We start from the raw sequence: 25,692 nt of genomic DNA, 5'->3' as shown, positions 1-25,692 counted from the left end.
TTCTTTTTTTGCTGGCATCAACTTTTCGTCTCTGAGTAGGAAGAATATGAGGAGATTAGGGAGACACTGCTTTTCAACACCTTGGGAACAATATAAAAGTATTGCAGGGAAAGCAGGTTACAAAAAGAGTCATGTGCCTACCACAAAATTACCACATTAAGGCTGTTGTTACTAAGTTTGATGTCAAAGGAATTTTGGAAAGTATATATTTTAGCCAATTTCATTTCCCCAAGTATTAGAGAGAACATTCTGGAGTTGAATGAATCAGACAAGAGAATAAAAAACCCTCTCAAGTGCCCAGATGTGGAACAGCTTTATCACTGCAGTTATTTATGGGCCTGTATATGTGATCCTAAGTGGTATTTTTCAGGTTGCCAGGTCTGGATATTCTGTATGTCCTCGATTGATGACAAACTACACTGAAATATTTTCTATGAATTTATTTCATTATTCCAGCTCAGTCCTCAATGGATTTTATGTATTTCTCATAGGCATCTTCGGTCATCAGTTCATCAAGTTCAGCAGGGTTTGCCACAGTCATCTTGATAAGCCAACCTGTGGTTAGGAAATTAAAAAGAAAGAGTTGCTAACATCCTACAGGGAAGGTTCATTCATGTTCCTGCCTTAGGAAAGCACTCCCAGCAGGCACATCAGCCCTGGATCACCAGAGAATCAACTGGATTTTTGTGCAGGCAAAATATTTCAGTATTAACAAAAAAAAAAAAGAACAATCAGCCAAACTGTCATAAGAAATGGCCTTCTGAGTCAGACCAGTTGTGTAATTTAGTGCTGGCTCTGCCAGTGGCATTAAGGAGAGAGTGTCTAGAAAGAAGAGAGGAGCCTGACCTCTCAGGATCATGAGCTGTTACAAGATCCAAGAAACAGAAATGCAGTCAAGGGAAATACATTTAAATTCAACCACAGCCTGTGTCTGAAGAGAACACACTGTAAAACAGCTTGTCAGAGACAAGGCTGTGATAATGCTTTCCTGTTAAATTTTATTGGGCTTGAACCATATTCAATATATTCCATTAAAGCCTCCACACCATTAAACTGGAAGGATGGGAATTGCAGAGCCATTTGTGACAGCAATAATCCAGGGGGTATTCGTTATGGGAAGGTAAAAATGACAGCTTACCATCTTGATAACAAGATTTATTGACAAGCCCTGGATTATCTGCAAGGGCACCGTTAATCTCAGTTACTTCTCCTGAGAGAGGAGAGTAGAGTTCACTAGCAGCTTTCACACTTTCCAAAGCCCCAAACTCATCTGGAACAGAGAAGAGGATTGAATGTTTTCAAGAGGGAAATGCAGAGCACTTGAGTTCTTTTAGTCAGACATTCTGATGATGACCCAACCAGTGAAATGTCTTGATCTTGAGCAAGAAATTCTGTCAAACAGAGTGAAGTCACCCACTTCATGACAACCATCAGCAGTATTTAATTTGATGTTTATGCCCCTGAATTACTCTGAGGGATGTGCCTATCACTGGCTACTACAGAAGGGACAGAAATTCCCTACATTTGGAGAACCCTTTGGCTAAAGCCCCACGGCAGGTGATGGGATATCGGGTTAGAAGGAACCACATCCAGCCTAACTGGGTTACAAAATAGACACAGCCACAACTTCAGGAATCCCAGTTTTCCTTCAGAAAGTCTGTCAAGTGTTGTGTCTGCACTGACTGGAACACACACATTAGTATTCAGAAGCACCACCCTGGGAGCACCCAGCAGCTCTTCCTTTTCTCCTGGTTTGTAGGGAAGGGTGCCTGGAGCAATGGCAGCTCCAAGCCACAAGCAAACAAGACAGAGGCTGAGGGAGCTGTCAGAAGAGTAGATAGATCAGCACAAGGGATCTGAGAACAGCTTGTTCTGGGAAAGCTTGGAATTAGATTAAGGCCAGAACGGGAGAGAAAAGAAGGGAACTTAAAAGGAAACGGAATTCCCTCAGATAAAGCAAAACTACAAGTTGGTTAATTAAAATCCTAAACAGAAAGAACCATTCAATGTGATGCAATGGATTTGGCCAAAGCAGTCTGATACAGACCTAGCCCACAGGAAGGGTGGCAGGAGAAAGGCCTCCCACTTTACCTCATATTCCAAATTCCTTTTTGGCAGTGCCTGAAGCTCATGCCAATCACTTCATATCCTACTGAGACAGCTCCCTGTGCTAATACAGGAAAGGCTTTTCCTTTCTGCCTGCTAATGCTCACTCTTCTTTAACATGCAAAATGACAGAACTGAATGATGAAGAACGTAACAATTTGTACACTGCTAATGAGAAAAACCCTGTGATCACATTTGGTACCCCAAAATTCCTGAGTCTGGATATTTGTAGAAAAACTAGAGCTTGATATCAATTAAATGTTTCACATCGTGTAGCTCACAAATGTGTTAACTGGAGAATTACAAATAAATACTTGCTAGTCCAAATCAAAGCATAAATATCTTAAAAACAGATTATGCACAAAATCATTAAAATAAATATTTCAAATGTTTTATTTTTGAACAAATTTCTTCACAGTTCAAGCAGCAGGTATTTTCTGCTACCAGGCACTGTCTGACAGAATTTGAAATTAAAGCAGTCTCTTGTGGAAATGGTGGAATTTATTTCACATCCAGGAGCTTTATAATGGTATTAATGACCATAAACATTAATTCATAAAATTCATCTTCGCAAGGGAAGAGTGGCATGAGTAGAATAATTACTTCATTAGCAACTGGAGCTGAAACTTACCGTGTCTATTCAATTTTGTCCCAACTTCTGGAAGACTACAGTAAACAACGTCTCCTAACGCTTCCTTAAAAGAGAAACAAAAGCATACATTAAGGAAAGTATACATAGCAGAGAGCTGATACAGTAACCCTGGAATGTGTGTATAAGTACTCTCTAGACTTAGTTCTCATCTTTAAGCATTATACATTTTCTTTTTAAACATTTAACATGAAAAAACGGGATTGTTTTATCATGCCCCAAAATGCCAAATTACTGTTTCTCTATTACAGTGCTAATAAGCCTCAGGCTCAGTTTATATGCAGATTTCTTCTGGCAGAAAGAGGAATAACATCTGCTGACCTTCTTAGCATCAGTTACATCAGTAACAACTGTTTCAAAGTTCCCAACGTTTTGAGGGAATTACCTGTTTGTCACAAAGCACAAAGGATTTACTTCCAGTGCAGTGTGAAAGAAGATTCAGTGATTCCTTCGCAGAGAGAGGGACAACTGGAGAGCTGTTAGTGCACAGTTTGCCCTGAAGGGCTTAATTGGCACCCTTATCACCATAAGAATTGGCTCAGCTCTTCCCTGACACAGGTACCCTATCTCACCAAAGACCAGGGATCTCACACAGTGTCAGTGTTATCCACAGGGAACTGAGATCCCAGGAAATGCTGTTTGTCCTAAGAAATATTAATTCCACTTATTGATAGCTTGTGCCATTCATTTTTCTCACGTTTCACACCCAGCGAATCTCTGCCCTGAATTTGCCTGTGACCATTCCAAATCAATCACCTGCACCAGAACAAAACAAAGAATCCCAAGGAACTCCTGTCCCAGGATGAGAGATATGTGCCATGTTGTACATCTATTCACAACTGTTCTTTAGCCAGAGGGATTTCACCCTGGGAAACCTGACCTAAAAAGAAGTCCGTGGTGTCCCCTTCACACAGCCACAAACTGCTCAGGCCTGGAAGAACTGAAGGATTAAAGTTCCTCAGCAAGTTCAGCTTCTCCACAGGCTCAACCTGAAGCAATTAAGAACTTATTAGAATGCTGAAGCAGCACAAACATCACGAACAATGTGACAGATCCAAGTCTAGAAATGGCGCTCAGCGCGTAACATGCGCAGTTAAAACAATAAAGAATCCAGAGGTGTCCAAAGAGCAAGGCCAGGAGCAGATATGCCCAAATAAATATTGCAGGCCTGGGGGAGAGGGGGGAGGGATCAATACCTGGGCAAAATCGCTGATTCCTACTGTTCCAATGCCATTTTCCACAGATATCCATTCGTGCTTGTCTGTGAACTTGCGGGCTGGAAGGGAACAAACTTGACATTTCAGAAAGAAGTGAGGTGTTGCTCGCTTAAAATACCTGCAGGCTCAAACTCGGGGGCTTTTCACTACAGCTTTCTTCATTTTCCTTGGGAAATACCTTACACAGCACATACAATTTGCAGAAGCCTCGTGTGCTGCTCAGTGGCATGGCAGAAGCTCCCTGGGTGTTCTCCTGAGAACATTGACCAGTCCCTGTGCAATCATCCGGAGACTGATACAGGACAGGAGCAACAGGAGCAGCTCTACTTCCAACAGAAGTGAAAATCTAAAGCATATAGGTGTATTTTTACTCAGAGTTACACGTTTCCACCATAGCTTAGTGGCTTTTCAAACATGTTTAGTGTTTCTTTCTCCCAGCCACACGGTAAGGACAACGTTAATGACTCAAGAAACAGAGTCAGTCTTACAGCATCTCTTTCAAAGTTGTCACAGATCTGTGTAAAATTAACCCAAATTAACAGAGGACAAATTAAGTCAACTCACGCTGACAAGTGTTCCTTGAGAGAATTTGCTCTCTGTTAATACTGGGACTGTGAGAAGAACACAGTAGTTTTTTTGTATCATTTTAAAATCAGCCCATTAAGACGTTGTGAAGTCATTTCACAGGAATGCCACAACTCTCCATACATTTTACATCTGCAAGATTCCAGCCCCCTTTATTGGAGTCAGTTGTTTTCAGAAAGTCACATGGAGAAACTTCAAAAGAAGTACCCGAATCAGGCAATGTTTTTCTTGCTAACATTTTACCTGGAGCTTTAATTTACTCAGCATTTTCAGCTGCCTTGTCTGTTTTCTCATATAGTTTCCCCATAAATACCTCCCTACTTATTTTTAAATTAATTTATTTTTAATTTTTACTTGCAGCATCCACCCAAGCAGGCAAGGGATGTTCTCACTGCAGGCCTGCTAAAGTCTTTGCACTGTAAGTCTGTCATATTTTAGGCTGTTTCAATTGCAGGCATCCTCTTATTTGTTCAACAGAAGTAAGTCTCAGATAAAATGGCTTGTCTTTGAATAGGGCCTAAATTTTACAGCCCTCAGGACAGCAGTACATGGTTTTGCAAGTGGAGAACACAAAAAAATTTGAGTAAAGTGTAAATAACAAGTATTTTCCCATTCAAAAAACCCAGAAAATTTCAGATAGCATTATTTATACCTACAAAACCATCTCCTGACACACTCTAATGAACAGAATAAATCAAATGGCTTAAATCATTTGAGGTCAAGACGTTAAACCCACAGGAATTCTATTGGGAATGAGTAATGAACCATAAGAATGGAGAATGGCACACAATCTCAAACCCAAGCTGAACAGTTGTGATGTTAACAAATGTCACACAGAAGCCAACAAACACATTTTTATTTTGGATAATAACATTATACAATATTTATTTATAAAGCAAGGCTAATAAAAACCCACAACACTTTCATATGAGTGGAATACAGCAGTAAAATATTCTGAGTAGTTGGAAGAGCACATAAGTTTCTTTCAGGATTAAAACAAAAAAAAAAAAAAAAGGTGACAAATTAAGAAATCTAAGCATACAACAAAAAACCCTGCAGCTAAAGTAAAGGTCAAATTAAAAACAGTTAATAAGTAATCTCAAAATTTGAACTTTGAGTTTATGGGATTACCCCATTGAAGAAATCAATTTAGATGAATATGAATTGGCAAAGCACAGCAAATCTCTCCCCTGCATCCTTTTTCAGAAGAGCAGCTCAATTTACTCCATTTCAACAGGACTTTGGTTTCAGCTTAACACCACATTCTGAGCTCAGCCCTTCATTCAGTGTAACCTGCTTCTATTAAATACTTCATAAATATACACCTGAAGAGTGAACTCACACCTCCACAAACTTTTTCCTCTCTGCCTAAAACAAAAGCACAACTTGTTACTCCTTCAAGTGATGTGTATAGAAGAACAATGGGTTCACAACTGAATTGTGAAAAAGTTTAGACCTTGACTAAATTTGCAAATAATGAGTAACAAACATTACTTCTTTCACTTGCAGGCAGTTAAGCAGGGAGGTTTAAGCCTATCTGGAAGAAAATTAATGAGCTCTCTTAGTGGCTGCATTACTTTTATAGCATATTTGCCTCCTCAACTACTTTTTCAACATTTCTGTTTGCTAGAATACCACAGGTTCTGCTCTTCAGACTTCTGTGGGCAACTTCCATTCAAAGAGAGCTTCGACAGCAGCAGATGCCTTCAGAATTAACCACACAGAGCAAAACCACACCAGGCACTGATGCTCTGGTCCATCTCCTGCCTTGCCACTGGTGCAGCTCTGGCTGCCAGAGCAGAACTTCTTCATCCCAAACAGGCTCAAGGTCCTGAAAACCTGGCCGGGGCTCCCCGGCCCTGGCTCTGCCCCCACCACACCCCCACTGCTGCCCCCTTCTTGTGCTGCTGGCGCCCCTTGGAGCTGTTTGGGGGCGACAATCCCAGGAAAACACGCGCTGTGTTGGTCAAGAGCGCTCTCCGCGCTCGGCCCGCTCCTCGGAGCCGCTGGCTGGGGCAGACTGAGCGCCTGTGCCCGGAGGAGCGGAGGTGGGAAGTTTCCTGGCAGCTCAGGGAGGCGAACCTGCTCCCGGTGGGAGCGGGGATGGGGACAGTGTCAGGAGCGGGACAAGGGGCAGGGACGAGCCCTCCGCGGCCTCAGCCGCGTTGCGGGGCTCTCCCGGTACCCTCCGAGGGGCCGCCGGGACACACGGCTGGGCGGCAGGGAGGGAGAGATGCAGGGATCGAAGGAGGGACAGAGCGAAGGAAGGAGGGATATAGGGCGGTTGCCGCCCGGCGCTTCCCTCGCCCCGGCTGCCCCGCGCACACCGCACCGGGGGACGAGATCCCGCAGCCCACCCTGCCCGCAGCCTCCCCGCGGGGCCGGGCCCCTGTGCCGCGCTCCTCCCCGCCCCGCTCCCCCGGCCGGCACTCACCGGACAGCAGCAGCGCCCCGGTGCGCAGCCCGCGGGCCGCGGGCACCCGCGGTGGCGGCGGGAGGCGCGGGCAGCGCGGCGGCAGCGCCAGCACCGGCCCGACCCGCCGCAGCGCTCGCCACGCCATCTTTGCCGCGGGCGGGCGGGGGCGGCGCCGGCGGGAGGCGGCGATGGCGGCGGGGCGGGGACGGCGACGGGGCCGTGCCGGCCCTCAGCGGGTCCCTCACGGCGGTGGGGCCGGGCGGGGACCCGCGGGCCGTGAGGAGCCGCCTGGATGCAGCTCCGAGAGCCCCCGCCGCGCCGGCTGCGGGGCCGGGGCCGGCGTGAGGGAGCCGCCATCTTCCCGTGAGGGAGAGCGGGGGGGTTTAACCAGACTGCAACAGACGCTCAGTGTTTATTAAATAAATACAGGTGCCGAATCTACAGCAAGTGCACGTGGGACGTTTCGCCTTAGGTTTAGCGTTACTTCTTAGCTGTTACTCCAAAATAACACGCTGGGAACGGCTCGCTGGTGGACACCGCGTCATTTTCCCACAACCACGGTATATTCTGAGTTGGGAGGGACCCACACGGATGATCAAAGTCCGGCTCCTGGCCCTGCACAGGACACCCACAAGAATCCCACTGCGTGCCTGAGAGCACTGTCCAAAGGCTCCTTCAACTCTCTCAGGCTTGGAATCACTACCACTGCCCTGGGAGCCTGTTCTGTGCCCGACCCCTTTAACCTTTTCCTAATATCCAGCCTAAGCCTCCCCTGACACAGCGTCACGACATTCCCTTGGGTAAACCCGTTCCAGTGGCAAGCTGCGATAACCTAAGCCTAAAGCCTAACCTAACCCTAACCACTGCAGCTGACAGCGAACAAGTAAATATTTTGCCCACAAGCAAAGTGACTTTTCAACGTGGTCATCATTCACTCGCTGACAGGTTGCTCCAGCTGCCCCTCAGTGAGTGGCTTCTCTTCCTTCTTGCATTTAATCCCGAAGAAACTGAAGAGTTTCATTAGCATGAGATCAACGATCTCCTCTTCTTCTGAAGCCTGAAATAACAACAAGCAGCAAGTTACTGGGATGCACAGAGACCAGGAGTGGATTCAGTCGCAAGACAAAATCCCTGCTTGAGTTGAAATAAGCCAACTTTCACTCCCAGCAAAGCATGAGTGACTGCCAAAGCAAAACTTGCCAATATTTTTATCCAGACAAAAGCCCCAGATGGGCATGGGCACCACAGAAAATTTGGCTCTGTCAAAGCCCATGGAAATCTTTCTACAGGAGCCTGGAGTTCACTTGCCAGCTCCCATTATAGCCAGTGGTATGTACAATGAGCCACCCACCGTCTCTAGACGAAGTAAATGAGAAAAACTGAATATATCTTGTCTTCTACCAACCACATCCTTTGTTTTCATCTCCCTTTATTTAAAACATAGAGGAATTCTGGGCAGTACTGGAGCGCTAAGCTGGATTTCACACCACGTTATCAATAGCTTGAATGGGTCAGGCACTCACAATGAGAGTTTTAAAAGGAGCTGTAAAGTCCTCATGCACTTCAGTAGCAGTTTTGGCACTGATTTCAAAATAGCACAAGCCTTAGACTTTTTTGCTGGATTTAGTATGTGAAGAGAAGGCTACAAATCAGATCTCGTATGGAGTCTGAACAGCAAGTCCTCTGACCAGGAAAAGACAGAGTCAATCTGGAAAATCTGAAGTGTGCTTTCTCAGCAAATGTTGAGTTCTTAAGAGCTGGACTGAATTTATATGGTTTTCATTCAAGGTTGATTACCTAAATCACGAGTAAGCACTGAACAATAAATACTAAAAACAGGAGAGTTTAGATGAACACACCTGGTAGTGCTTCTGCTCCTCACTAAAAGCAACGAGAATCACCGAAATGAACAGATTCAGTACCACAAATGTCATAAAAATGATGCAGGATCCAATTAAGAAGGAGCCTAAAATTGGATTGTAGTCCAAGACCTGTATAATTCATAAGGTAAGACATCATGTCGTGATTGTAACCACAAACATACATACATACAAGCAGTTAAGAACCAAAAGGTTTGTCTTTCTGAAAATCCTGTGTCTAATCAATTATACCATATGTATTATACATATATACATTTTCTTCTTTAGCCACTGTTGTGTGTTAATATGAAATAGTACAAACATGAAAAGATACTCTCTCTCTCTCTATGTATATATATATATATATATATAAAAGATGGGCAATCTTTGGGTTTTTTAAGTATTTGTATTTGATTGTAATGGTATGAAAGTTTCATATGAAAGTTGACAAGCCTGGAGATCTGTTTATCCACAGAACAACTGAAGCTCCCTCACACCTCAGCTTTCAAAGTACACATGAAATCTCTGTGTGCAGTTATTTTAATTTATTATATGTTTTACAGAGAAGCCCAATCAGGTTCTCTTAGACACTCACAAACCAAGGGTTGTGAAAAATCCAAACCCCTAATTTGCATGTAAGCTCCAACATAGGAATATATTTCCATGATTAACATGTGTGGGATGTAGAGATAAAAAAACTTAGTTCCCAATTACTGATCTTCAAAGCCACCCATATCCTATTGGATCCATCCTCTGAAAACATCCACCAAGGACGACTTCACAGTCAGAGATGTCCAAGAATTATCTTGCTCCACAAAAAGAGTGTTCAAAGGGTATTGCACTATTTGAAAGAACTTAATGAAAATGTCAAGAATAATAAAAACAGATGTAACACAAAGTTCCTCTTGCCTTTCCTGGGGAGCTGGAGGGTTTGTTCAGAACAAACACAAGGCCCACTCACACTTCTATCTTTAGCTTTCTAAGGAAATTGCTCAAAACTTTCTGTAATGAATCAGTAACATCTCTAGTTGAAATGGGAGCAGGTTTCTCAATGAAAGGTTCATTATGAGTCGCCTCAAAATGGGACATGAGAGAGATTTCACTTGATGTCTTTTTCTTGATGAGAAGAGGCGGCTGCTTTAGGAAGCTGTGGAGCTTGCAAAATTATGTTAATGTTTAACACTAATTGAAAGTATTTCTGTTTGCTGGGTCAAAGCATCTTTGGTAGCTGAGATGCTAACTGTATGGTGATAAACTTCTCAAAATTAAAAGTGGTACCTCTTCATAGTTGAAGATTCCCATCTGAAGACTGACCATGGTCTCTGCTGAATCAAAGAGAGTTTTGTAAGAGTAGAGCTTCCAGCCAAATATCAGGTTTGCCTGCAGAGGACAGAAGTCACATCTTGTGTCATGATCAGAGTCCTTGCTGCAAAATCAGCTAATGACTGCTGTATTCAGAGAAAACCCTCCCAGCTTGTCATTAGAGCCATGAAGCTTTTTGTGGTTTGGGTTTTATTTTTATTTACGAGCAGGGGAAACATCAGACGAGGTCACAGAAGAAGAAGCCTAACCTAGAGCTAGAATTGGATTCACACTTTCTGAGTGTGTTTAGCTTTAGGACCTTTTATCATGGCTATGAGAATGCCACTAGTTTTGTGAAAAAATCTGCAAATACATGACAAAAATCATGAAAGTAATTTAGCTCCAAATCCAAGGAGCAGATTTATCCCTGTCCAAATAATTCACAGGCACAAACACAGATCCTTCCAAATAGGCAACCTCCTTGTTTGCCCTCAGTAACCAAGATGCTGATTTGTTAATTTATACCTTGTGGGCCAACTGTGTCTGATTTAAATGGGGGCTGCTGCACTCTCACCTTTTTCATCATCCCTCTGCTTCTTTCTTTCACAGCTCCATCACTCACACGATGGGACAGCAGGCTGGGTCATGGAACTGATCTGATCTCTTAATTTACCTGGTAAGTTTGTGACCACACCAGTGCCTAAAGCTACTCAGTTGCCCGAGTGTCAGTGCTGGAGGGAGGCCTGAGGGACATGAAATCAGGCAGCGTGAGTCTGCAGCAGGTCCTGTTTGTCATAGGACTGTCCTTTATGGGACAGCTTGGATTTGGCTCAGATGCTTCCACTTTTTTTAGTGACTCTGCAATTAATTTGCTGAATTTCACCCTGCCAGAAGATTTACACAAACTGTTTCAGTTTTGTTGCAGTCCAAGAATCCTTTAACCTCATTAGGATGAAATATAATTGTACTTGTATAGTAAGTATTCCTGCAATAGGCAGAAAAGCAGAAAATGGCACTTGCTGAGCTCTCCACAATTTAAGCTTTATCCAGAAAATTATTTTCCCTGTGCTTTGTTTCTTTGTCATATCTATTCCACATAGAGAAGCCTTTATTCCCTTTTACGTGGCAAAGCTGTGTTGCCTTCAGCATCCAGAAAGAACTCATTTAACCTGGGCACAGCCTGCAGACAACAGAAAGCACAGGGCTACTCACAGCAATGGAATAGGCCAGGAACATGATTGCAATCACAGTGAGGAACCCAGAGATGTCACCCCACGCCCTCCTCAGTGCTGAGGTGATCATGTTTAGCTTAGGGTTGAGCCTGAGGAGGTGCCACAGCTTCACTGTGGAGAGGAGCACCAGGAAGGCGATCAGGTAGCCAAGAACTGCATCAGCTCTCGCTGTCTCGCTGAAGCTCACAGAGCTGCCAGAGAAAAGGGAAAGGTGTGACAGAGCATGCACACAGAGTCCTTTGAAGAGCAGAAATGGGTGTGCTGGAAAGGCCAGTCACTCTGTCCTGGTTTCACTGGAGACCTAATGAGTTCCTGCTGGAGTCTTCCCACCTGTACTTCCTGCTGTGTGCACACAAAAAGCTCAGTTGTGCAGGGCAGAGTTGTTTGGGTTTTTTTAATGAGAGAGGGTCTAGGCTGTAGCCCAAATGCTGCTTATTTTTAGCAAGTCACAGTTTAAAGGCAGCTAATGCAGCTTTTATAAGTGATGTGCACAAATAGAGCTCGTGACATATTCCTGGGTGATACAGGAGTGCTGCATTAGCAAGAATGGAGCTGTCAGGTTAAAGAAGTGCTTGTTCTTTCTGCTCTCTCAGCATATGTGGGGCTGCAACTGGGATTCTGAGCCCAGTTTGGGGCTCCCCAGTGCCAGGAGTCATTGAGTCCAGGGAAGGGCCACTGAGATGGGTGGGAGTGGGGGTACAGGACACAGGAGAGAAGGGTGTGGGAGCTTGGCTTGTTCAGTCTGGAGCAAAGAAAGCTAAGGAGGCCTCCAGCTGCTGTCTCCAGCTGTGTAGTCAGTGGCTGTGGAGAGGGGGTAGTGAAACACCTCCTGGAGGTGCACAGTGAAATGACAAGAGACAATAGCCACAAGCTGCAGCAAGAGGAATTCCAGCTGGACATGGAAAAAACAGAGTGTTTTTTCTCTATAATGAGAGTAGTTCAGCACTGGGTCAGGGCTCCAGGGAGGCTGTGGAACCTCTGTCCTTGGAGATACTCAAAACTCAATCAAACAAGACCCTGAGCAACCTGATCTAACACCAAAAGAGGGGATTGGAACAGAAGCCTTCAGAGGTCCTTTCCTTCCTAAATCATCCTGTGATCCTGTCACTTCTTTCTTGTGTGACTGTATTTTAACAGATGTTATAATCTTCCATTCTATACTAAATAAGCCTTTATTGTCCCCTAACCAATGGCTTTTTACAACAAAACCCAAAGCAGATTATGTGCTTTCTGGGTGGATGTCCCATAGCAGAAAGGCTTGTTGGTTCACAAGAGGGTGATGCAGACAGGAAATCAGCAGCTAGAAAGGGAAACTTAGTGCTCAAGTCTGATGGATTTTATTAGAGTGGTGTCAGAAGAAAATCCTATTGCTGACACAGATCTAAGCCCTGAAACACTTACAGGCTTCATGAATGTACCCATACAGGAGAGCAGTATTTAGCACAGGCGAGCTGCTGTCTGGGAAGGGGAAAAACAGATTTATTTCTGCATAAGTAGCAACAACAAAGGATGCACTAAATAGCATTAGTACGTACTTCTCTTTGTGTTCCTGGTAGTAACTGATGTCTCGGGTCCCAAGGATTGTCCTCTTCACAAACACCGACAGAGCACTCCAGCTAATCAGTATAATGGCCATCTCCAGGAGATTCCACTTGCTGTGGAAATATCTCCATCTCAGACTCTTCATCAGTTTTCCCTGTGAAAAGAGGAGTTTCGCTGTCTCAGTCTCATGACTCCAGATCACACAATACCTCTAAAGATTAGGGCAATCCCCTCTGCAACAAAGCAGATTACTGTGCATCAATAACAGTACAGCTTGCACTAATTTCTCATTATCTTTTTCAAAAGAAGCATTCCAGCCAAATAAAAATGTTGCCTTCCCATTATTTTATACTGATACTGTACGTGAGTCAAACTTCCATTGGTGTAGCAACAGCAGCGCTTCTGAAACCAAGTACAGTAACAAAGTTTTTGTAAGTGAAATCCACCCCAGACACAAGGTGATGGTGAATTTTCCATTGACCTCACCTGCACTATCATGTAGTACACAATAAAGAGGAAATAAATCACTTCTGCTGCAACCACAAAGAGGTGGAGGCTGTTGGTGTAGGGGTAAAGCCGGACACTCTGCAGCTCTGCACTTGTGAAGAAGGCCCCTAAAACACAAACAGGGCTCTGATAGTCACACCTCTGTTGTCATTCCAACACCTCAGTTCACCAGTCAGACTTCTGTGCTTGCTTTCACACTCCAACTATCAAAATGAGGTTTAGACTTGATTCTGTGAGTAACCCTGTCAGTGTTCCCTGACATTTTCCTCAAATAGGTGTTCAGACACTCAATGGCTTTCAGAGCTCTAGTGTTGTCTTGTGTCACAGCACAGCTCTAATCCCAGCAGGCCTGAGTTTGGATGGCACTGCAAATGCAGGACTGGAGCAGGACTTGAGATGTAAAGCTGAATCTCATTCTAAAGGGAACTCGAGCTCAGTTTTGCAGTCAGTTTGGGCATTTTCCAGTACCAGGCCAGGCCTGAGGGAGGCTCCTCCCTGACCAAATGTGTTGCTATGGCCTTTAAACCAGATTATGGTTTCACTGTTCTCTTCATTATCCAGGTTACATATTATATGACTACCCAGCAACATACTGGAAGTCATCTGGAACAAAAAAGACAGACTGTTATTTGTACTTTTTGTCTTAATCTTGTATTGATTAGCTGAAGAGATGATGAAACAATTTGTTCTTGTATAAATTCTGGAGGTTAAGTTTCAGTGCCACATTTTCTTCATCAGCAGATGACTACAATATAAGCAAACATAAAATATTCCATTTTGGTCAGTATTACAGTGTTGCTGCATTTCTCCTAAATGATTTATAAAGTTTGCATTGATTCTGTCCTGATTAGATTTATTAAAAACCCTTCTGTTTACTGAATGAAGAACTAGGAAAACACTGACAGCATGTAAATCTACCTTCTGTAAGTGCACTGCTTGCTGTCTTCAGAAATGGGTGACTCAGGAAAGGTTCTCACCTAAAGCATTGCTCTCAAACATCAGGCTTATGATGCAGAACAGGTTCACGTTGGCATTGTAGACTGTAAATTCAACAAACACTGCTCTGGTGAAGGTGTCCAGCCAGACATTGTTGAAAAGGTACTGGAGAATTCTGCCAAAAAAATGTAAAGCCAGTGATCCAACTCGTACAGGACAGAGACAGTGTCACAGGGAGGACACACTGATAACTTCCAAGAACACAAGTGGTACCTGGAGGCATTGCCAGGATCTGTTCCCAGGTGAATCACATATCCCCCTCCACTGTAGATGGCCAGTTTACCCCAGCTGGGCTGCCCTCTCAGTTTGGACTGGCTCTGATACTGCCACGCTGAGCTCAGGTCAGAGGAGTTATCAAAGGCTGAAGTATTCCAGTGTTCCCCATAAACTGATGTATCTTCTGTGTGTAGGGAGTAGGGAGCATGGCACTGCTCAACTACATGCTGGAGTTTGGGAGAAATAGGGCAGGTGTCTCCTTTCACTCTTACTTGGCGGATTCGAGCACTACCCACCAGCTTGGAATTGCCATCCGTGATGAATCCTGAACAGGAGATGGAAAAGAGCAGCACTGGCAACATGACAGAGCTAATAATATTTCTTCATTTCATTTATGATTCACTGATGCATTAATATTTTGCTCTGTATTCTTTTCTCAGAAACACTGGAAGCAAAATACTTCATGTTGATTGGAACTGAGTTCTTAAATAACATTCATAAAACCAGAGTTCAGTATCACTACCCATCTGTATTTTATACAGAAGGAAAATGAGGCCTGGGGGAGAAAAGTGACTCACTTTGACTCCCACAGCAGAGTAGCTTTATGCAGCGTTTGTGTGGCCTGTCGTGTCCAAAGAACAACTCTGCTGATGTATTTCAGTATTTACCCTTAAATGTGAGCTGGAAAATGGGTCAGATCCTTCTGCATGTGGCTACATAGAGAAAACACGGTGATATTGCATAATTTGCCTTCTCACTGACCCGAGCCCTGATGCAAACAACCCTCCTGAGAAAAGTTTTGTGGTGCCACCTGTCTGCCATTCTCTTTTCTGGGTTATGGAAAGAAGCTTGTGTAGAACTGAGGGATGTATCTGAATATCTGCAGTACCTAACATAAAACGTGAAAAATGTAGCATTACAGTGCAGAACTTTTGGTTTATATAAAATACAAGGAAAATATCAGGGCACATTTGACCTGTGATCAAGCTGTGGGGGTTTTGTTATCCACTAGTATTCATATGATAGGAATCCATGCTAGACTTTTACTCTCACAAATATGCCTGGTAAAGTTAGGGATATGTATAAAAGATTATGTTTCAGAACCTGGCAAGCTGAAGGGAAACAATGTGAGTCTGCACCTTTATATGATCCATAAAGGTTTTTGAGTAAGGTGGTGTTTGCCCAGGTGAAGAAATCCTGGTAACTGTAGACACGGTGGAATCCAGCTGTAAAGCTGTCCTCAATGTGCTTGTTCAAATAGTAGGAATTGGGGTCTCTCTGCCCATAGGCAACCAGTAACAGCATCCATAAAAACCCAACATAGGCTAGGAAAAAACAGGGAGAGACAGCACATGTGAGATCTGAATTAACAATGCTGTTCAAAATGCACTGCAGGAATGATCACTGCTGTCAGCACCTACCAGGCCAAGGAGGGCTTTGTAGGCTCTGAGTGACCAGTGCTAGTGAATGTGCAGAAGCTGCTGCAGTTTGACTGTTTCACACTTGGAATGGGAGCAGCAGTCAAGAGAACAAGTGGGAAGGCTGAACAGCAGCAGTCATGGCAGCTCAGGATAACATGAGTAGTCTGACTTTGTTCCCAGTGAGGCTCAGGTAATTTTTGCCATTGATTTCAGAGGAAATAAAACAGGAGTATAAATCATTACTAAAGATATTACTGCTTTTAGAAAGATGTTCCCCATCTGCTCTTTGCCTTCAGCTTCATTTAACTGTTGATCTCCTCATTCTATCCTTCCTATTTTTATTGTAGCCTCTCATGTGTCTGTGACGTGTTTCTTTACCGTAAAAAATCGAGACTTAGCCACACTTTTACCCCCAGCCAACATTCCCACCTCCTTGCAGCTCCAGCTGCCACAGAACAGCCTGTCTCCACATCACAATGGCTGGCAGAAAGCTGAAGATCTGCCAAAACTTTGTCACCCAAGAGAACAATATTTTCACTGCTGTCAAAGTACTGATGAGTACTACTGAATAAAGCAAGATAATCCACGTATGGATACCCAGGATTTCTCGGATGAGGGCAAATGCTTTCTGCTCCTTCATGCAGCTGATTTTCATTTTCTCCACATCAGCTGCAGGAGGTGGCCGGTAAATGTTGCTTCTACTGTCTCTTCGGGCTCCTAAGAGAGGGTGTGAATCACCTGTGAGGGAGAGCAGTAAACCTTGGGATTAGTGACACAGATCATCCACGTCCTGCTTTGTGGTTCTTTGGACATTCAAAGGAAACGTTTCTATTTACTGCTTTTCCAGGAAACAGTTCTGCAGGATTTATCCAACCTACACATCCAGTAGTCTTTATTTTTTTCTGCAACTGATGCAAAATCAGTTATTTAGGTTTGTTTTAATTTCCACTTGATCTTGGGAATGCTAATGGATAGGCAGGTAGTCACAATGCCCATGGATTTCGTGATTTCTGCAAACATTGTCAGCTAAGATTCAGGCATGTAAAGGTAACCAGTGAAGGTCTCAGCTGAGCTGGGTCACACATTTATGCATAAAGCCCTCCAAAAGCTTGAGAATGCTGCACTTTCTTTATTAATGTCTCACTTTACCAGCACTTACCTGGTGCAGATAAAGGCCCATCGATAGCTGGGTTTTCTACATCCTCATGTTCCACCTTCTTCAGAACCAGAGCAAAAAAAGCAGCAAATCCCAGCACCTGGAAAGAATCAGCTATAATGAGTTATGCCCATTTCACATAAAGATGTGCAGGCCACTGATCCCTCTGGATCCAGGCACTGCAGAGAACAACTGCTCTCTGACTGCTGAACTGATGCAGCTGAAGCCCTTAAACAAGAGAACAGTGCACGGTGACACATCTTCCCTGGTCAGGAACCTCATCTCCTGTTAAACCCTGATGAAAAAATGGAGATGAAACTCTGCAAACCACCTGCCAGCTCTCGTGTTAAGGGCAAAGGCCTCTCATTTCATATCTCAGATCCTGTAGTTCTTTAGGACATGCTACGCTGTCTTCCTGCAGTGGTAGGAGGGGAGTTTATCTTGGCCTGTGGTTGTATTTCCGAGGACCTCACCTTTAAGGGCTGTGTGATGAAAAGGCTTTCCAAGAAGGAGATGAGCATGGAGATCAGCCACTTGATGGAGTTGTCCTTGCCGTAGTGCAGCCCGTAGAGCATGGTGAAGAACCCGGACACACCACTGGTGGCTGCCACCAGGAACCACCCAACGAACACAAACCACCAGGGCAGCCCTTTGGAAGAAACACTCTTCTTGTCATCACCGGACAAGTCTGGACTAAGGGACCACCTTGACAGTCAAACAGAAGAGAAAATATCAGTCTGCAGTGGAACAGGGACCAAAATCACAACCATCAAGGTCACTGGGAACAGACAACATCTTATGATTTAAAATCTCAATCAAGATATTCTGAATTCTTTTGACTAATGCAGATATGTAGGATGTGTGCATAGCCAAAAGTACAGTGAGCAAAAATGTGAGGAAGTGTGCAGAGATCAGCTAAAATCAAAATAAATATGATAGCCTTATTTACTCCTCAGTTTATGCATAATTGAACTTCCAGTAGAATTATTGACAGAGAAAACCATGAGTGTATTTAAGCTGCTGGATGTGTCTCTTGTGATCACCATGAAGGCCAGAGAGATAATTAGTGCATTTGTTTTCCATCCTTCCAATTTAATTATCATATTTCACTGCACTATTTTTATCTGCTTAATAATTTTTCTTTATCCATACATTTTAAGAGACTTCAGTGACTTTGGAGCTTGGTGATTATCCCAGCCCTTTACTATCATGTGGCATTGTGTTGTAACTTTCCATTTGGGAGGCAAAAATGACAAAGAGCAATGATCTGTCATTATTGCCTTTGTGTGCAATTCACAGTGCGTGGAGATTTCTTTTCTACAATGGCATAATAGTAAGACTTATTTTTACAGCTGTAATAATAGTCATCTAGCTCATATTAAGCAGTAATTATTTGGGCTCTGTCATCCTGACCAGTTTTGAATTCATGACCTGAATTTACTTATCCTGAGAGTGAGCTGAGAACCAGGTTACCCCTCACTGATGGGCGCTGATGAGTTCATTCTCTGCTCCAGGAGGCTCTTCATGTGCTGAACCTGATGAACAGCTTGGCTGTAACTCTGAGGCAGCTGGAATTTATGGGGCCCCAGTAATTCCAGCTCCATCTCCACCTGCTGGAGCTGTGTGTACAAGCAGCGATTGTAATCACCATGTTTTGGTCGCTCACAGATTCTCCTCTCTGGAGTTGGGCTTGTTTTTTCTGCAGAGGAAGAATTATTTATTTACTTCTGGAGAAAAACTATGCCTAGATTAAAATACGCTTCACTACAAAGGGGAGTAGAACTGGAGCTAAAGATTGTGAATGTGACAAAGTGAAGAGTAACATTTGAAGGGATGTGTAAAACCAGCTTTAGTACTAGAGCTTAATACTCTTCTGCTGGAATTGTTGCCAGAGGGCAACTTAGTTAAACAGGTCCCAAAACCTTAATAGAGAAATCAGATCAGATCAACTGTTAATCTGTTCATAGTTTCCGTGTGCAATTAGTAGCTTGGTAGACTCATTGGAAAAGCCAAAATGTGAGTCTCAGTGAAATCAGTGAGATTGTTTACTCATATATCCTCATTTAATTGAAGATAAATGAATGCCTGAGTTGAGAGTCAAACTGAAAGGAACAACAGCACAAGGCCAACAGGGGAAATAAAAAAAAAAAAGGTTAAAAAACTGTGAAACAACTGATATTTGTGAGTCTTTATGCTGGTAGATACTGATCCTGCTCCCAAGTCAGAACTGGTAGCAAATATTTCATTCTACAGTGTAAGAAATAGAGATTTCACAGTTGTCTTTACTCAGGTGGGTGCTCATTCATGCACAGTGAAAGGACAACAGGCAAGGGGCACAAATTAAACCTGGGCAATTCTTTCTGAACAGGAGAGTATTGTGAGGACTGTTGGACCCTGGACTAGGTTGATCGGAGAATTTGTTGAATCTCCACCCTTGGAGACATTCATACTCTGACTGCCCTTGATCCTGGGCAATCCTTCCCCAGCTGACCCTGCTGTGAGCAGAGTGGTGGGATCCAGAGGTCCCCTCTAACCTCAGCTGCTCTGTAAGTCTGTGACTGCCTCTGAGTCAGAATGTGAGAAAAGCTTGGGTCATCACATCCAGTGCTGTCATCATTTTCACTGCAAAGGCTTCAGAGGGCATTTCACAGTGTGTTGTGTACCTTGCAAATCCACAGAACCTAAAGTGACAATTATAGGGCCATCCTTCTTGCTCCCGTCGTAAAACCCTTGCCCAGCTCTGTTCTGCTGGCAGATGACGTCCTCAACCAACGACAGAAGGGTGTTGATGTTTGTTGCTTTTCCAAGATCTGATGCTGAGGTGAGAGGTGGAGTCTTCAGGGCTTTAAAGAGTGAGTTGGCAATTCTTCTTATGTCCTAGGGAAGACAGCAGCAACATAGCAGTGACTCTGGCTGCAGTGGCTTAAGCTGATGTGATCTGACAGCACCACGGGCTGGGAGCTGCACCAATTGCTAAAATCTCCAGAATGGCTAAGAATAGCACATCCTACAGTGCTGGATGTGAGGAGCAGATTTCAGTGAGTTCAGTAAGAGAGCTTTCAGGGTTCAAAAGGACAGCTTACCTGCCTGGGGACCTAAGCTGAGAAAGATGATGGGGTCTGTGATACCTTTCATCTCCACTGCCTTGCTCAGTGTTTGCTTTACCCCCGAACGCAGTGATTTGGTCGCACACAGTAATTGTGCAAGGGCTGGGACCTACAAAGGCAGCTCTTAACAAAGTCGGGGATTGCGTTTAGGTGGGCAAATGAGAGCTCTGCACCCGCGGCAATTGGCTTTTCTCTTCTGACCGCCTGAAGGGCACCTGACAGGGAACGTTTGTGCTGTGGAGCCATGGAAGCCAGGAGTGCGTGGCAGCAGAGGGCAGTGCAGGACTCGCAGGGACTTGCCTTTGTCACAGCCTCTGGAGTGAGCGAGGCAGCCTGGGTGGCCTCTGGGGTGGGGGGTTCCCTTGGGGACACTCGGCCGTTCTTCCCCGGCTTCTTCTCTGTGCCCTGCTTGGCTGGCCAGGGTCGCGTGTTCCTGAAGATCTGCACAATGAGCAGGTTGATGGGGAACATGAGGAGGGAGCTCTCCAAGCCAATCATCACTTCCTGCCATGTGAACTCGATCTTACCTGTCAAGGTCAAACAGAGGCATCTTTGTGAAAAAGCCCGTTTGTTCAACATTTCTGCTTCTACGTTCTACTGCCTCTCTATTTCCCCGCCCAAGCAACAAGCGAGGTTCATTACCCAGGTCCATCTTCTGCTCGGCTGGGTCCTTGGGCACGCCCCAGAACATGATGCTGGTCAGCATGGTGCACAGGAGCAGCGAGAAGCAACACGACACGCGCTGGGCGCGCGTGAAGGAGCTGCGTGGGCAGCGGCTGAAAACCGAGTACCAGATGTGCCCGTCCTGGAAACCCCTGGAGGTCTTCATGAAAAACAGATTGCTGGGAAGGAGGAGAGGGAAGTCAAAGGGATGCTTAGAGGGGAGAGGAAAGAATAAAAACCGTAGTTCAATGTCCTGACCTCATCATGCTTGTAGGTACTGTCAGGAGGAATAATAACGGTGAGAAATTACCAGATGTTGTGGTTTCATTTGCATGGAGTGGTCATAGCTACTTATGTCCTTTCCTTTTGGCCACCATGGAGGGAAAGTGAATCATCAGCAGTTTCTATTTAAATTGTTAAGGAAATTACACATAAGAGAAGATGCTTGGGTTTCTGTAGGTCTTGTCAGACTTTAACACCAGTCTTTCCAGTGTGGTATTACTGTATCCTTCCTCTTTTCCTTGTTCAGAGCCCTTTCAGAGCACTGGAAAGACATTCCTTGTTTTCATTTTTGTCTGGGGCTTTGGTCTTTCTTTTCCATGCTTGCTTTTCTAGATTGACTGCTATCAAGATTAAAAAAGTCCATAAAATAAAGGTACCTGAACTGCTTCATGTCCTGTTCTGTAGCTACTGGGAACACTTTATCTAGGACACATTCTCCAATATCAATGGCTAGCCAGGAGTTACAGAGGAAGTACCATTTCTGATCCCATGCCAGATCATGGACTAATACTCGATTCACATACCTGTTGGAAAAAAATACAGGGCACAATCACATGTAATGAGTGGTGTGAAATTCAGAACTGGACAGCACTTCTGGAGGACAAACTCTGGTCTTTGGCTTCTTAGGATGTGTCTAAACTGTAAATCACAGAACACATCCCATCCTGTACTGGACATGGGGTATGGGAAGCACTCCTGGTCGTGCAGTTTAGATTATGATTTCACCTGCAAAAATGAGAAACTAACACTTCTTCTCTTCTGGAATGTTAGGAAGGGTAATTCTCAAGTGCTAGAAAAGGAAAACTGTTCTCATTATAAAGAAAAATGTGTGGATCTTCAGATCTCCACTCACCAGGACGGACTATCCCCTGAGTTATCATGCCACAGTCTAATACTCTGCAGTTCCCCAAGAGGGAAGAAGGTACAGAGAAGGAAAACATCCACTCCTCCACGTTCAAACACAGGTGTATCAGGATCAGTTAGATGGTGGGGCTCACTCTCTCCTTCCATTCCATAGAGGGTGAGAGTCACCTGGAAAAAAAAGATGGCAAAATGAAGACTTGCACATCTCAGTCCTATGTACGATTATTCCTCTGGAATGCTCCTCCAGCTTCCATCAAATCTAGGACTTTCTAGCTTAGACAGTGCATTTGAGCTGTCCTGTTTAACAGCCTCAGGCACTCCACTATTCATCCAGTTCCCTGAGTGGGTGCACAAACTGTTTCCCCACACAGTGCCATGGATACCTTGGAGGTTGTGGCTGCGCCACGGCGGTGTCCTGTGAAAACTGTCACCAGGTACCGGTACTGAGCAAAGGGGTCGTTGTCTTCCAGGACCGTGATTTTCACCTGCAGAACAACACAACACAAGCAGTGTGTCAGCTGGCCTGGAAGTGTGGGTTCCTGAAAGCTGGGAGCAGGAATTTGTCATCCTGTAAACAAAATTAACTTACCAGTAAACAGAGTTACAGGGAAGGGAGCAGGATAAGTTAAAGACTTCTTATTAACCCAGCCTGGGCATGGTGGGAATTGGCCTAAATACATCCAGTCTTTATTAGCTGAAGACTTACTTTGGCATCATCCTGGATGTCTTTCCTTCGAGCCCAAATAACCACCAGCACATATATCAGAAAGATGCATCCTACAGTTGTCACCACCACAGGATTGTCCACAAATGTGCCAAAGAGCTGTGCAGTTTTGCTGACATCTATGGCATTGGGGATGACGAGGAAGGAGCTCCCAAAGAAAGTCAGGTGGTTGCACAGGCACTGTGTGCTTCTAGGATTTGTTTTTGGTCCTACCTGAAACCCACCACAAAAAAAAAAAAAAATCTTGATAAAACATTTGGGTTTAAAGTATTAGATGACTTACCAAGCAAATGAAAAGATAGCACTGAGATTGGTGAGCTAGTGCAGAGAACTGCTGTACACAAAAGAACGGTTCAAATTCCAGTCAGGAACATTAATATGTGGCCAATAACAGGCATTATAATGTAATATGACCCTGTCAACATTTTCTAATTTCTTCTTCGAAGTTCATCCCAGGAAACAGAAATGAAAATGTCATTTGAGACTAAACTTCTTCAGTTTGTCAAAACATCTCAGAATGATCTTGTTTTAAGGTGTGAGTTCAGGGCTATCATTTTACCACAGGATGGTGGTTTATAAGGGCTGGCTTTGAAGTGGGTAACAGGAACATTGTTTTGTTTTGCTCTACTTACATGACATCCATGACTGTTCCAGCTCCCTTGGCGCTCATCCCAAAATACACAGCGGGATGCAAAGCAAGTGACACCCACAGTTAGCCCAGCATGGACTGTGGAATCCATTCCCATATCTTGCAAAACCGTGAAATAGTAGGTCCCTTCTCCAAAAATGAGTTCTGCTGGGCTGAGAACCCAGGTGTTTGTCTCACCTTGAAGACAAACATTTTAGTTTCAATGCATGGAGATTTACACATAACAAATAAACCAAAGAAACAGCTATGAAATAATTCTTAGCAGCTCATTGTTCAAAGCATCCCCCTCTTTGCTCCTGTTGGAACCCTGACGCACGACAGACTGAAACTCCTGTGAGAGGTTTCTTTCCAGCTGCACATCTGAACTCATGGTCCAGGCTCACTCTGCAAGTTCACGGGTCACTAACCATTATCTTACCTCCAGCAGCTTTCTTAGAGAACAGATGGGTTTTCATATCATAATTAGTCTCATTTGGGTGATAACCGTACCCCAGGTAGAGGATTAGTGGGATGTCGTGTTCAGATTCCAGGTGGATCACTACAGATGTGTTATCTGAGGTAACATTGACTTGGAAAGTGCTATAATTGCCCAGATTCAACAGAATCTTATCTTCCTGAGTTGCTGAAAGCCTTGGTAACATGATCTGGTTTTAAACAGAAAGGCAAAGGTTTAAATACAGCAAAGCACTTTGCTCCTACCATGCAGCTACGTTATCTTTGTTCACAACATCAGCAAAGCATGGCCAGCAAAAATATCAGCTTCAAAGTCATTTTCTTGCTAATGTCAGCTAACCTCTGAAAACATTCTTTCTCACAGCCATTTAAATGAAGGATAAGATGCCTCCTTTTTAAGAAAAGACAGAAATATCTGTTATTTCATTCATCCCATCACACAGATCCCCATATAACAAATGCAGACATCATCCCATTATCTAATGCAATCTACACTGCAGCACTTGTTTTCTCCTTACAGAAGATGGAAACACAAATGACAGTTCATTAATGCAGAAAGGAAAAAGAGGGATAGAAAATAGTGGATTTACTTCAATGTTCTCTTTGAGGTTGCTGACTGGTATGACCAAGCCATCCAGACCAGTAAGACTTAGACCCCCCACTGTTCCACTGATGTCAAAACTGGTGTCACTGGAGAAAAAGGGATTCACAGCAAAGCTCACCATCTGTTAGCAAAACATGAACAATCAGACAACCGAGATATTGACAATATTTCATTATATTCATAATCTAAATTGCTGAAGAGTGAAAGGTTGAGCTCAGACCCAGACAGGACTCAACTTTCAGGAAGATTTGTCTGCATTCAGATCTAAATAAGAATCTACCTTATCCCTAAGGTAGGTCAACACAAACCTTGAAAGTGATTTTGATTCTGAAGAGTGGCATGTGTACAGCAATTTTTACTGTTTCCATATCTGTAACCCCTTTTTAGCAGAGTTGGAAAAGATGCAATGAAAGAAAAAAATGATTGCAGGTATTGTAGGGCCCTCCTGAGAGGGTCAAATCAAGCAGAGAGAGGCCTTTAAAAATTTATTATAAAAATATGACAATTACATGCTACCTATTGTAGATAAATGAAGATTTCCTCAACCAAAAATACTTCAGTTTATTGTCATAACAGGAGGGTGTGTCAGATAAAAGCTGTTTACTTGCCCTTATATCCACTGTTTCATCATCAAGTCCTGAAACACTGAGAGAGGAAGCAGATGGGAGAGTAAAGCTGGCAGAGCTGGAATTGGAGATGTTAATGGACGTGCCATCCATGTTTTCTGTTTGTAATCTGTCCAGTTAGGGTTGGACACAACAAAGCAGAATAAAAAAAAGATAGGAAAATAAAAGAGATAGAAAATAAAGGAAAAAAAAAAAAAACCACATCAGAAAAAGACCAAACATCAATAACATGGACTTCATAACTAGGGAAAAAGCTTTCTCTCTTCACAAGGATAACTTAGTTGCAAAACTCTTTCTAACTCTGCCAGTAAATACTTTGTACAATAATCTGTCCCTGACGTAATACTGCACATAACACTGCCATGGAATCATCAGGAAAGGGGGGGAATTGGCACATCTGCATAGGGAGTTGTGCCCAAGGTGCTTCTGGGAAAGGCATTCGTGGTTTCTGTGTGAACATGCTCTTGGTGTGAATGCACAGCGGGAGGTGGATGAAAACCAGGCTCTTGGGAACAA

General features: G+C 43.9%; 2 protein-coding genes across 2 annotated transcripts in view; both read right to left on the bottom strand.

Annotated features, from left to right (window-relative positions):
* Window positions 1-425: 425 nt before the first annotated feature.
* On the bottom strand, window positions 426-7,131 carry GCSH (glycine cleavage system protein H). Its single transcript, XM_050311036.1, has 5 exons — window positions 6,992-7,131; window positions 3,952-4,031; window positions 2,738-2,801; window positions 1,139-1,270; window positions 426-555 (listed from the first exon to the last, which is right to left on the bottom strand). Exons 1-5 carry the CDS (start codon window positions 7,116-7,118, stop codon window positions 458-460), a joined length of 501 nt encoding a protein of 166 aa, XP_050166993.1. The 5' UTR covers window positions 7,119-7,131; the 3' UTR covers window positions 426-457.
* A 189-nt stretch (window positions 7,132-7,320) lies between these two features.
* PKD1L2 (polycystin 1 like 2) overlaps window positions 7,321-25,692 on the bottom strand; it is a 36,439-nt gene continuing 18,067 nt past the window's right edge. The window contains exons 19-42 of the mRNA XM_050311643.1: window positions 25,159-25,285; window positions 24,537-24,671; window positions 23,912-24,137; window positions 23,477-23,670; window positions 22,827-23,057; window positions 22,504-22,605; window positions 22,110-22,288; window positions 21,634-21,780; window positions 20,954-21,153; window positions 20,612-20,838; window positions 19,868-20,081; window positions 18,678-18,903; window positions 17,678-17,909; window positions 17,208-17,304; window positions 16,646-16,786; window positions 15,767-15,952; window positions 14,625-14,952; window positions 14,393-14,526; window positions 13,395-13,522; window positions 12,902-13,062; window positions 11,347-11,557; window positions 10,111-10,212; window positions 8,833-8,964; window positions 7,321-8,030 (exon numbers count right to left, since the gene is read on the bottom strand). Coding sequence (XP_050167600.1) covers window positions 7,905-8,030; window positions 8,833-8,964; window positions 10,111-10,212; window positions 11,347-11,557; window positions 12,902-13,062; window positions 13,395-13,522; window positions 14,393-14,526; window positions 14,625-14,952; window positions 15,767-15,952; window positions 16,646-16,786; window positions 17,208-17,304; window positions 17,678-17,909; window positions 18,678-18,903; window positions 19,868-20,081; window positions 20,612-20,838; window positions 20,954-21,153; window positions 21,634-21,780; window positions 22,110-22,288; window positions 22,504-22,605; window positions 22,827-23,057; window positions 23,477-23,670; window positions 23,912-24,137; window positions 24,537-24,671; window positions 25,159-25,285 — 4,186 coding nt within the window. The 3' untranslated portion in view covers window positions 7,321-7,904. The remainder of the gene's footprint in view (window positions 8,031-8,832; window positions 8,965-10,110; window positions 10,213-11,346; window positions 11,558-12,901; window positions 13,063-13,394; window positions 13,523-14,392; window positions 14,527-14,624; window positions 14,953-15,766; window positions 15,953-16,645; window positions 16,787-17,207; window positions 17,305-17,677; window positions 17,910-18,677; window positions 18,904-19,867; window positions 20,082-20,611; window positions 20,839-20,953; window positions 21,154-21,633; window positions 21,781-22,109; window positions 22,289-22,503; window positions 22,606-22,826; window positions 23,058-23,476; window positions 23,671-23,911; window positions 24,138-24,536; window positions 24,672-25,158; window positions 25,286-25,692) is intronic.

This window comes from Myiozetetes cayanensis, unplaced genomic scaffold, assembly GCF_022539395.1.
Source record: "Myiozetetes cayanensis isolate MyiCay16 unplaced genomic scaffold, myiCay2020 scf16, whole genome shotgun sequence".
NCBI lineage: Eukaryota > Metazoa > Chordata > Aves > Passeriformes > Tyrannidae > Myiozetetes > Myiozetetes cayanensis.
This window is presented reverse-complemented; position numbering and strand designations above follow the sequence as displayed.